The sequence below is a fragment of the Pavona decussata genome, unplaced genomic scaffold (assembly GCF_977016875.1).
Source record: "Pavona decussata unplaced genomic scaffold, jaPavDecu1.1 SCAFFOLD_215, whole genome shotgun sequence".
NCBI classification, from domain to species: Eukaryota; Metazoa; Cnidaria; class Anthozoa; order Scleractinia; family Agariciidae; genus Pavona; species Pavona decussata.
The window spans coordinates 1,036,189-1,048,793 of NW_028145620.1; the positions used below are offsets into that span (position 1 = coordinate 1,036,189).

At 40.4% G+C, this 12,605-nt stretch overlaps 1 protein-coding gene across 1 annotated transcript in view; it reads left to right on the top strand.

Moving 5' to 3' along the window:
- LOC146459893 (golgin subfamily A member 2-like) overlaps nt 1-11,816 on the top strand; it is a 33,906-nt gene extending 22,090 nt beyond the window's left edge. Inside the window, exons 26-36 of the mRNA XM_085088649.1 lie at nt 298-372; nt 1,043-1,117; nt 2,049-2,123; nt 2,919-3,002; nt 3,752-3,848; nt 4,915-5,210; nt 6,237-6,398; nt 6,847-7,038; nt 8,425-8,527; nt 8,905-9,011; nt 9,603-11,816. Of these exons, the coding sequence (XP_084944775.1) occupies nt 298-372; nt 1,043-1,117; nt 2,049-2,123; nt 2,919-3,002; nt 3,752-3,848; nt 4,915-5,210; nt 6,237-6,398; nt 6,847-7,038; nt 8,425-8,527; nt 8,905-9,011; nt 9,603-10,052 (1,716 nt within the window). The 3' untranslated portion in view covers nt 10,053-11,816. The remainder of the gene's footprint in view (nt 1-297; nt 373-1,042; nt 1,118-2,048; nt 2,124-2,918; nt 3,003-3,751; nt 3,849-4,914; nt 5,211-6,236; nt 6,399-6,846; nt 7,039-8,424; nt 8,528-8,904; nt 9,012-9,602) is intronic.
- Nucleotides 11,817-12,605: the final 789 nt, after the last annotated feature.

Consider the following 12,605-nt stretch of genomic DNA (forward strand, 5'->3'; position numbering starts at 1 on the left):
AAGAAGCCAGGCTCAACCCTGGGAAGCAAAAATAGATAACCTGCAAGGCTCATCTAAGGTTTTTTTTTTTTTTTTTTTTTTGGTGGGGAGGGGGGAGAGGGAGGGGGAGGGGTTTGGGAGGACTTTGGAGCCATCAAACTACGAAGGTAGTACTTCAACCTCCAACCTCCAAGAGATCTCTGGATTCCGGGGTATATTCCAGAATACTGTCAGTTGAATATCAGTGTTAATCAGTAAGACGAATTGATTGTCATCTCAAGCGTGGTACTGAATGCTTGTTGGTATCCTTTTTCACAGGTTGCCAAAGGAGAGAACATGATTTCTTCGCTTAAGGATAAACTCGACATTTCCTCGCAACAGCTTCTTGAGCAGGTATGTGTCCCAGTTACCCGTTATCCATAATTGATCGTTAATATACTGTAGTTCCCTTCGCAGCCATGATGAGGATTGTGTCCAAATGATGACTATGATTACAAGATTATACGCTATCCTGAGCTGTGATCTAAATCTCTGTCCTCCCTTTGCTTCAGCGCATACGTTCTGCGCATCAGCCTCGAGATGACCCCAGAAACTGGATTTCTTTTGGACGGTGACTACTAATTCAAAGGTATTTTTGCGCGGTTTATCACTGCGGGAAAAGAAGATCTTGGCAAGTGTTATTATTGAAATCCAAAAAGAAAATTGAGGCTTACCACACATTTTACAGAGATATCTAAGCTTCAGCTTGGAAGACACTTCCATATATTGTTTTGTATTTCAAAGCTTTTTAGAATTGTTGCTTAATTATCTCTGAAAAATGCGTGGTTACCCCCAACTTTTCTCTTTGGATTCTAATACTCCTTGCTAAGATCTGCTTTCCCCGCATAGTCATAAACTGCGCAAAAATACCTCGGATTTAGAAGGCGCTGTTCTTAAGTTCCAGCGTTTATTACTACTTAAAGAAATCCTTTTTTCCTAAAGCTGCTTTGTTGTATTTTTTTTTTTTTTTGGCATTATGTGTCAAGTGACAGGAATAGTGATTGCAACGTTGTTTCATTTTCAGCTGAGGCAAAAAGATTTTGAAATGTCGGCCATTCTCGAGGAAAGGGATTTATCTTCTCACCAGCTGAAGGAGCAGGTAGTTTCATCAAGCTTGTACCAGTAGGCCTTTTTATTCTGAAGCTTAATACCAGTTAGTCCTTAACTTCATTCAAATCATTTTTATCGCTGTTCGCTAGAAATGTTTATTTAGTCCTACATGCAATTTCCAAGACTCGTGATTGGTTCTTTATAGGACAGTAGTTAACGTGGTTCCAGTTAGGTCAAAACTAATATAACTTATAACTGAAAGTTCACACATAACTTGGACCTATGCAATCAAGCTCCTCATTACAGACAGTGCACTTGATTTGAAGAGACCTTTAAAGAGGTTAAACGTGCAACGTTTGCGCACTTTGTCAAATTTAAAATGAGAGGACGAATGTAGGAATCTTTGGCATAACACCTAGAAGATAAGGCGGTTGCTAAGGAAATAACCTTTTTACAGTATGTTGATATTTTGCAAAGACGACTTTTGTACCAACTGTTTAAAAGTTTCTTCGGTTTGATGTTCAGTTTTTTTTCCACGTTTACAAATTTCAGGAACTTGTAGAGTGATGCTCAGTGGTGTGACAACTTTATGTAATTGACAAACTTTCGTGACAGCGACTAGCCAATCAGATTCCAAGGACAACTTACAGGAAGCCACCTCGTATACACTTGTGCATTGAGACGGCTTTTTGGAGGTTATCGTGTGATTGGTTAGTCGATATCGCAAAAGTATGCGAGTGGCGTGACTAAAAGTGGTCACACTCTTGCGCGTCACGCTGTATAGAAGTCACAGGACTGTGAAAACGTGTTCGGAGGGGGCGTTGAGTGTTTTGCGAGAAAGAGAGACAAAAATTGTTATTAGTTTTCAACTCTACTGCCATAATCCAGAACAACACTCTTCCATCAATGTCTCTGCCGCCAAGGTTGGACTGTGGGACGATGTTTTGTTAATATCGTGTGTGATTTTTATTGTTCTGTAGCTCGCCAGAAAGGACCTTGAATTGGCTTCCCTCAAGAGTCAGCTGAGCCAATCAGAGGAGAGGCTAACTGAACAGGTACGTCATGTAACGACACGTGTAATGTGCAAGATCGTTATTGTTCAATCCAGGCCAGCTTGAAGGTAAAAAAAATGTTTTCTTCAAACAAGACACTATCTCCTCCACGTAAAAATACCATGGAATTTGTAGGCACGACAAATAAGTTAAAAATAGCGAGTACTCAAAAGTACGAGTGTATTTAAGTCATCGCTTTATTCCGTTCTGTGTAACAAAGCAAACAAAAAATTCAAATTTTCCTGACGTAAAAAATTCTAATTTCTTGATCTTATTTGTTTATTTCACGTTAGTTTGTAAGATGCATGCGACATGTTTTTTCGTTGTACTAGTTGCATTAAATTCGATACGTGTAACAGACAGTCTATTAGGGAGCTTAACCAACAACGACGGCGACGGCAACGCCAACGCCGCAAAACAATAGGTTTAATGAGCAAAACAATCGCTCTGCACGTGCGTTTTACAGTTTAGTGCATTTCTTTGCCGTTCTCTCCAAAACAACAACATGAAATGACCACGTTTAAGGTTTTGTGGCGAACGGGAACGCACGACGTTGAATTTTTCATTTTCTTTCTTGACTTGTACACCACTCCTACCAATTTGGTTCCTGGATAGTTCCCCATTTTGTACAAGTTGAGAGAGTTGAAATAATCGCGAAGTAGCACAAATGAATTCGGGTGACGTTTTCGTTTCCGTTACCGTTGTCGCTGCTTAACCTTCTTATTGTCCTTGAGTGAACTTTATCTCCAGAGTACAGTATAGCTCTTTAAAGGATAGTCTCCTCGTTTGAACTTTCAGTTCCTTTTGAATGAAGATAATCATGAGTACAAGTATAAAGCTGAACTGGCCAACACCCTACAACAGGAGCTGCAGTTAGCACAGGTCAGTGAATAAAGTAGTTCATGAATTGTTTTGGGCAGACTGCTAACAAAGATTTCATTTGTTCTTCGGTTTTGGTAAACAACATTTATTTGTTTGTTTACTTTTGGTTACTTTGCGAATTTTTCACTTAATAAAAGACAACAAACCTGCAGTCTCAGGCAGGTTACTTGGAACAGGCATCGTTTCGGAAGGTTTACTTGCAGAATTTCGAGAAACAATATCGAGGGGTGGGGAGAGAGAGAGAGATCACGGGAATGCGTTTGTTGCGAGGTATTTCAAAGAACTTATCTTGTATTGTAGTTATTGTTAAACCACTTATCGTTTTCTTTGCCAAATTATAGTCGTCTCTTTTCCAGGGTTCACACGGTTATAGAAAGGGTCATGGAAAGTCATGGAATTTGAAATTTGCATTCTAGGCCTGGAAAAGTCTTGGAAATTAGAAAAATTTGTTTGGGTCATGGAAAAGTCAAGAAATTTCAGATTGTTCCCAAAGTGTTTTTTAGCTGGTGGTTGAAATGCAAAGAAATTAAGGAAACTTTGTGTTAAGCTTCAAAACGTTCAGCTAGTGGCATGTAACACCTGTCAATTTTGAGGTCATGGAATTTTCTCTCCCAGTTTCCGTGTGAACCCTGTTTTCTCTTGTGGTTATTTCTATGGCAATTCAAGGCGTTCAGCGTTTTCGGCTTGACACAGTAACCTGCGTTTAAGTAATGATAATAGTTGCTATTTTTGTTTATTGAAATCTTTAGAACACGATCAACCAGTTAACAGCCCAGAACGCTCAACTACAGGACATGTTGACAAACGCCGAAAACCGCAGTAGTATGGAGCCCTCAGGAACTGAAAGTATGTTGGAGTTTTTTTCAGGAGAAATATCTGATTTTCTTTGCATTTTCAAACAGAAGGAAGAAAAGAAAACACAATCATCAATCTCAAGATTTTATATGAATGAAATACTAACTTCTCGATCGATACCTTTATCGGCATAAGTATCGCAAAAGTTCTAGAGGGTTTGAAAACCGTCTTTTGTATTACTCCTTTCTATTTCAATTTGAGAGATTTAGCTTCGCGTTTACGGTTAACGCCAAACGGAAAACGTCAAGCCGCTGTTTGTTCTAAAATGCATAAACTTGTGTTTCTCGTACTCACTTCTCTCTTTTTCGTGTTTGCTCGATAGCTGTCGCCGACTTGGTGGAGATAAGCTTAAACCAAAAGAGCTTCATTGTTTTTCATCAAAGAGAAAATTTCAGCCTGGCGTTTGCCGTTTGCTGTAAACGCGATGCTAAAAACGACAGAAATGACCACGTGACCATGATTACCCTATATTTGCCGCTCACTGTTTTCAGTTTCTAAGTAAAATTGAGAAGTTATGCGTTAGCATCAAAGGTCAGAATTAGTTTTCACTATTCTCCAAAGGAAACATAAACGCGAGTTTCACGTTAACGTATCGCGTTTACGTGAAACGGCAAACGTCACCTTGCCGTTTCACGTTTCACGAAAAATAGCGTGAACCTTTTGACTTTAGCTTCGCGTGTACTTAGCGTTTGCGAGTTTCGATGAAGCTGTTTCGCGACTCACTGTGGTGAGTTCATGAAGAAAAGTCGGTAAGGAGTGAGCTATGAAGGATTTTTATACATGAAACTTAATTTGCCGGAAAAATTATTGGGGTAATTGTTTTCAACAATTGACTACTTATATGTATAAGAAGAAAAGGAAGAAATACTTACGTAGTTCTCACGTAGACGGCAAACGCGAAATAGCCTGTTTTCAAGTAGAAACGGCAACCGGAAAACGCGAAAAATGGCGGGAAAATCGTGGTCACGTGGTCATTTTTGCCGCTCGCGTTTCACTTATACATGATGCTAAATCTCTCTAATCTCTCAAATGTTAACTGTTTCCATTTCATCTGCAGGTTCGGACGAAGAGGAGACTTCCAAAGGAATCGTTAAAGGCTCTGGTGTGCACCACATGCACAATGGTACAGCAGACAGTGAAGATGGCGAGATTCACATCAAGAGACTACCGCCTGATGTCATCCCACTGCATGCTACAGAGCACACGGTGCATGAGGCACCACCCTACATGAACGGGGACCTGAGTGAAGGAGAGAGCCCGGCTGAGACAGACTCCAGTGAGGATATGAATATGGCACCTCACCAGCTTATACCCCCTCCCCCTCTGTCAAAATACACCGACAGGGACGACATGGTAAGATACATGTAATATGATGCAGCTATATTTGAGCGCATTGTTGAACGTGGTCACATTTATTCCATTGCGCATATGCCATACAGGACATCCAATCCTAGCAGTATGCAGGATGTTTGTCTTATGAACCTAGTTTAATGGCCTTAGCTCCCACGAGTCTCCTGTAGCTCAGTGGTAGAGCATCCAAACTAGTAATCAGAAAGTTATAGGTTAAACTCCTGTTAGGCGCACTCGGTTTTCCTTTTTCTGAGTATGCCTGTGTCACTTAGTTACTGAAAAATACGTTACTCTATTCCGGATAGGAGGATCTCCAAAAAGCCGGTATGCCTGTTCTTTGGGGAACTCTTCTGTTTTCTGACTAAGTCTAATAATCTTTCTTGTCCTGCTTCTAATGGCAAATTATTGTGAAAGTTTTTTTTTAAATTTATTTACTAGGAAAAGACAGAATTCCGTCCTTTCAGAAAAGGGTTTGGTGGTTGATGTTCCGTGATTGCAGTTGTTCCTTTGTGATCGGAAAAAAACAATCAGAATGGCCCTAGTCCCTGCTTTCTTGCAGAGATATTTTGCATCTCCATTTCATGTAATTCTTATTGTACATAGAGTCCCCAGTTAGCAGCAATTCTACAGATAAAAGTTGTATTCGTGTATTTTATAAGCTAAAGTGAAACATGCGAGCAAGGGCAAGTGAGTTTTCCCAAGGCAGGTTTTTTTCGTATTCAATAGCTCTGAGGTTTTTATTTTTCACTCAAACTATCCTTGTGAAATGCGTTTGTACTCTACTGTCAATTTTCTTTTACTTGTCGTCACGTCACGCATTCCTCCCCACGTGGGGTGGAGTGCGTGACGTGACGGGCCAAAGAACTTCTGCATTGGATGCTAACTTTCGAGAGGAGTCGAAAAGATTGTGTTTTTATAATGCAGTCTCATATCATGGTTATGTTTATTATCTGTGGAGGCGCGTTGGTCAACTGATCATGTTAGCTGAAAGTGGAGTTAATTGTGTTCCCTTCTCTGTTGTTTGTGTAGGTTCGTTCACTATCGGCATCTATCCGTCAACTGGAGATGGAGCGAGACCAGTTAGCTGACATCTTGCACAGAACGCAGGACCAACAAGAGGACGATATGCTCAGATTACAACAACACATGGAACTGCAACTGAAACAACAACTGCAACAGCAATACAGACAGGTAAACTCATTTGACGGCAGATACCTTGCTTTTCAGCCGTGGAATTTTTAATTTTGGCTCCATTTTTTTTAACTAACCACACAACCAAGTAAACGGAAAACGAATTGTTTTGAAAACTAAAGTTATCACCCTTGCCAACGGCACAAACACAAACAACACAGTCCACCAATCAGACAATCTTGAGTTTCGTTTGCGAAGTTCAAGTTTCTCTCCCAGCCTCACACCCTTCAACCCCCCACCCCTCCTCCTCCTCTCCCCCCCCCCCCTCCCACATTCATAAACACGAGCACTTAAACATTTACAAAAGGAGGCGCCACACCAGAACCTTACAAGCCATTTTCTAGAATAAATCCGCGTTACTTGACTTAAGGTTTAACGTGTGACTCGACATTGAGATGGAACCAGCAGAGCTATAAAACTGATTTGCCATGCTCCTTTTATTCCTCAGGTGCAAGAACAGTTCCAACAACAGCTCCATGAGCAGCAGCAGAAGATTCAGCTGCTTCAAGCTGTGGTGGAGAAACAGAAGTCGCAAATAGAGAGAAAGGAGGAGCCAGAAGTACCTAACGTACCACTGGATCTGTTTGAACAGGAGAATATGTCACACGACGCCATCAAAATGGCCTTTAGTAAACTACAGGTATGGAACGTGGTTTGAATGACGTTGCTTTCCCTCGCTTTTGGCGTCACGCAAATGTTGTACTCTCGTGAAATTCATCATTGGTTCTTTTGTGTTTCAATACAACAAAGTAAATCGTCACGGCTTCACTAACCAAGCTGGTCGATAACCTGGTCGTCTGGCCCTAAGCCTTAGGGCCGGTTCAGATGCCGAACTTTTCATGAGCCGAACCTAATACCTCGAATTAAGTACATGAAAAATTCGGCGTCTGAATCAGCCGAGAACGGCTGTTTCATTTTGGAACGGCTCAGTCGTTCTTCCCGCCTGGCTCAGCCGGGAATTTCGGCTTTGGAACGGCTTTGATTTAGACGCCAAACTTTTCGTGAGCCGAACCTAACGTATTTCAAATATGAAAAATTAAAAAAAAACGCTGACATTTCGATTGGTTTTGCTTCAAGTAAATTAAGTTTGGCTAATTAAGTTCGTCGTCTGAATCAAAAGGCGGGATTTTCGTGATTTGGGCCGACCTTAATTTGAATTAAGTTCGGCTCATGAAAAGTTCGGCGTTTGAACTGGGCCTTACTGTGTACATTCGTAAAAGCGTTGAGTTAAAACCAAAACTAGATCACAACAGACTTCAGTGATACACCAAACCAGTTACAACCCCAACCTCGTTTCCACTGACCCAGGGTCCCGGGAATGAGGTTGTCGCAACTCCAGTAGAATACTTGTAACAGGCGTCAAGCGCGGGAAAACGCGTGCAACCAAGACGCGATTGGTTTTGATTTGGTTTGACTTGCGATTGGTTGCCAGAGAAACTGGTATAAGCAAGGTTTTAATCCGAGTCAAGGCAAATACAAATTACTTAAGATACTCCAGTTTGTATAACTTCTTTTTGGTTTGCGACGCGAGCATGCAGTGTTCGTTTGCCAACAGTAAAAGTAAAAGTGGTTAATAGTTTGTTTAGAAACTATTGACCGATATGTTTTTGTTTTGTTTGTGTTATTTTGTTTATTCTTTTGTTGTCGTTGTTGTTGTCCATTTTATTCCACAGTCTCGTAGCTGTTCCATCGTGTTATTCAAGCCGTTAGAGCGGTTTTCAATTTAGTGTCGAAAGTAATTGTGTTTTTGCTTTGGTTGCATTACTGCGCTCTGTGATTGGTTGACAAAACTCGCGCCACTTCCTCAACCAATAAGATGTGAAACCAAAACCAATCATGCCTCGTTCGCACGTGTTTTCCCGCGCTTGGCCCAGGTTACATGTATTTGCTTTGAATTCTGATTGGTTCATTGTGCCGTTTGCACGTGTTGTGATTGGCCAGAGTAATTTCTCTGGTTTTGGTTTTACGACAGTCGATTGAAAACCGCTCTAAGGGAATAAATGTTTACGCTGTCATTTTGTTCCAGGCGCGGTTCATGAAGCTTATGAACGAAAAAGCGTCGTTAATAGAAAGAATCCAAGAACTTGAACATATTACAATACAGCTGTCAATGGAGACAGAAACCATCGGTAAGAAAGAACTTCTATAAGAAGCACTAGTGTTTATTTTAATATATCAGTATCGTTAAACTAGATAAGTGCGAAAACGTCGATAGGAACCTTTTTCGAGTGTTTTAATTTCTTCCAGTTTACGGGGGTTTGAGTTACTGACATTAGGCTAGTATTTGAAACTACAGTAGACGTTTTGCTATCTCGGAATTTCTAGGGAAACAAAAAAGGTTCGAGAAAGTAGGAGTTCAAAATAGCCAGCAGAAAATTAGTATAAGCAGTATCGAAGTGAAAGGAGATTCTTGGCGAAACAGCGAACAGCGGGGTAGATTTTCTGTCTTGCTTTTTCCCTTCGTGCCTTTGACTGTTCATTAACGTGCTTGCTTTAACTCGTTCAGGGGAGTATATTACTCTTTACCAAACCCAGAGGAATGCTCTTAAGTCTTATTACAAGGACAGAGAAAAGATAATTGCCCAGCTCTCGAGCGAGAAGGCTAACATGCAGGTAAGTACCAAATGGCTCAAAACGCCAATTCCTCTTGTTTACTGTCATACCAATTCTTTGATGTTTGTTGGGAGAATTGAGAAGCACATCAAGACAATATGCCCAACTTGTTGCTCTACTTCTAGTAAGGCGAGATATAATGTGACATAGCTTTAGGTTATTAGCTTGGCAACGACTTAATTTAGCCATTTTTCTCCCGCGAAGATTAAGCGATTATTTAACATTTGGTGACCTCGTTGTTTCAGAACTTGTTTCACGAAATTGCTTATTTCGTTAAGTTAAAAATAATGCCGCTAACATTACCAAGGTATCCCCATTTTTCTGTGGCATTCAGATCTACGTTCAAGATCGCATTTGCCATTTTTGAATCGACAAGCTTCTTATTAGATCTTGGGATAGTGGCGAGCGTCAATTGTAGAAAGGGAGTTCGAAACTTTGAAACAGAGCATTGAGCCAATTTTATCCCTTGTGAGACTTTTATTTTTGTTGAGTGAAGTCCTCCCTTTGAGTACTTGCACTCGTTAAAGCACACAGCACAAAACCTTCGAAAAGGGTTGAAACTTCTTCCTTTTTTATCGCTTTTCATTCCAGGAAAAAATGAACCAGCTGCAGGATTTGGTCAAACGAATGCTGGAAGAAAGGAAAGATCTAAGAATACAACAGCATCAATTGCAAAACGTAATAAACAGCCGAATGGTTGCACACGAACATGAGTCCGTCATCTCTTCTTTCCAAGAGGGCGACGAAATCATCGTACCACAAGCGGAACTAAGCGCCGAAAGCGAAACAGACATTCAAACTACGGACGACAGCGATCGATCAAGAACTTCGAATCCCGACGAAACAGGAACTGAACTTAGTCTACTTGACGATGACGTGGAGTTAGATCAAAATGACGGCACTGCTCGTCAAATTTTACAGATTCTCGAACAGTTAGGGCCTTCAGAGGAAGGCGCTCACAAAGGATGGATGTCGCCCGATGTGCGGAGTAGAGAGTTCTTGCCTTGCCGGTTCTGTGAAGGACGTGTCCTTAGATTGTAGTGTTAATGGATTTGGTATCATAAATAGACTTATTTTAGATAAATAATTATTATTGGGTACAAGATGTCCACAGGACCCCCAGAGGACCCCCACTAGCTGGGGTATACCACAGGGTTCCTAGTACCTGGTAACGCGATAGGTGCGAACGCTCCTGGTGACGAAAAATGCCTCTTGGTCACTTTCGTTCAATTAGCGTTGAATCTCGGTGTTAAAACTCAACCGTCAGGGTAACGCAAAACTTTTTCAGCAGGATAACGAAAGTTTAATTTATCTTACGTCGTGCTTCGAGTAATCGGATTTACGTTACTTGCGGTATGAGAAAAGTTCGAAGTCTTGAACTAATCTTCCCTCTTGCAAAACGAGAAATTGTTGGTTGAGAGCTAAACTACGTGAAGTTCAACTTTTCTCTTTTAGGCCTTTGAGTTGGAAGCCAAAAACAAAATTGTAAGACAGGCGTCGCGTATGCGTCTTCGATAATCCAGAGAGACAATGTAGACTGCTTTCAGTCTAATTCGTTGGCAAATTAAATACTCTCTTTAAAGTAGAATGAAAAGACATAGTGCTCGGTGTCACTAATTATTAGAAAATGTAGCTTTCCAGTTTAGTAGCGTGCATTGCCTTGCTACCCGGGCAAACTCGTTCCCAGAGGTTGTTACCTAGCAACGATCGCGGACTCAGCCAGTCCCCCTCACGTAGCTTTTTTTTAGGGGGTGTGAGGAGGAGGGATGTTGTTTGTTGGGTGGAAGACTGGGGCTCAGTCAACTAGCAATACGTACATTGTGACGTAAATTGGTACTTTTAAACTATGCTTACTCTTGACAAAGTATTTTCATCAATCGTGTTTGTCTATAAGTTACAGTGTTGGAAGTATTCACCAGCACATTGTAGAAAAATGTAATAAGGGGTAAATCCAGATCAAAGCAAATAGATAATTTATTTATTAGGGAAGATCGATTGGTCGATTGAAGAAATTATCTGCGTACATAGCTGAAGTAATAACAAACGTACATGGGAGATGGACAAGATTAATAAATACCAGCGTGTACGTATTTGTAATGTTCTATTGCCTTGCCTGGTTTTCCCTAAAGTATCAAAATATATATGTATTACTATTTTATGCCTTAATTTCACTCGAACGGTGGGAAGCCGTTGCAGATTTGGCGGTGTCTGTGTTGTGGTTGTAAGGGCCCCTTGGCAGCAGTTATTCAGGTTCAAAAATTCGTTTTAGTTTCCTAAATCTTTTCGGAAAGTTGAAGGCTGGTGTCAACCAGGGTGTAGGAGAAAATAGTACTCTATTCCACGCCTTGGTATCAACAAAATTAGACTGCGGAAGGTTTCTTTTATCCTCTTCTTCTTCTTCAAAGATAGTGTTGCTTGATTTTTCGTTATGTACATACATATCACAATAACACCATCTTATCTTAAAATACGCTTAGCTCGGGGCATAGACCGTCATTCTCTCTTAAGCACCTGATCTTAGTGCACTTTCTGTACACCTGTACTCACCTACACAATCCCAGTGACAGTGCAAACAGTTATAGTACTTAACCCGTAAGTACTGGGAAAGATCCTTCGACACTTCGGGGTAATTCGCACAGTAGGACGTAATCCATTCAATCCCTGATCAGGTTTCACCCGGGAATTGAGAGGGTCAAAGCATTGATTAACTTGGATGTACTTTATATCATGTGAATTCAGCCTTGATGGCTTCCAATTAAATAAAAATTTTATGGAAAATAAACAATAAAAGTAGTTTTAAACTTAGTCCAGTGAGTTGTTTTCTGGCGGATAGTTCGTCGTGATAGTCTCCCCAAAGTGTCCCTTGTCCAGCCAATCACAACAAGACAACACGTTTCTGGCCACACAACACAAGTCGACACAACTCCTCACCAGTATTTCATTTGTTTGGTTGCAAATTCGGGCATCGAACGTGCGCATTATTATTATTATTATTATTATTATTATTATTATTATTATTATTATTATTATTATTATTATTATTATTATTATTATTATATTTACTACAACCTTTTTTTTTTTCAAGGAACAAGAATCGAAGGGGTTTAAAATCAATAAAATTCGGAAAAAGTGACAAAACTTAAATTTTGAAGATGGTTAGAATTTGAACTAAAAAGTAAATAAATGAAAACCAAAAATGCTTTGGTATCAACTCGAAGTACTTTTGCGTGACAGCAGATATCTCTTTTGAGAGCTACGTAAACCTCCATGTGAATTCCGCGTGCCAGTATTTTTCTGATGTCACAAACTGTGATGATGGAACTTTTGTTTAACTGGCTTGTTTGGTTCGTATTGAGAGTTATTATTCTCGTTCTAATTTGTAATTTTATTCTAGCCTGGTTATAGTCAAATTTTATTTTTTCTCAGTGCTCGAGCACGGCCGGATCATGTAAATCATGCAATCTGACTGGTTCCGGCAGTGGGCGGAATTTTTCGATCTTGTCCGCGTGCCGGGACTGATTCGTTCCAAGGCCTGGACCTTGTTTTCTTGCAAAAAAATAAAAATGTTTATCACGGGCTTACAAGGTCGAATGA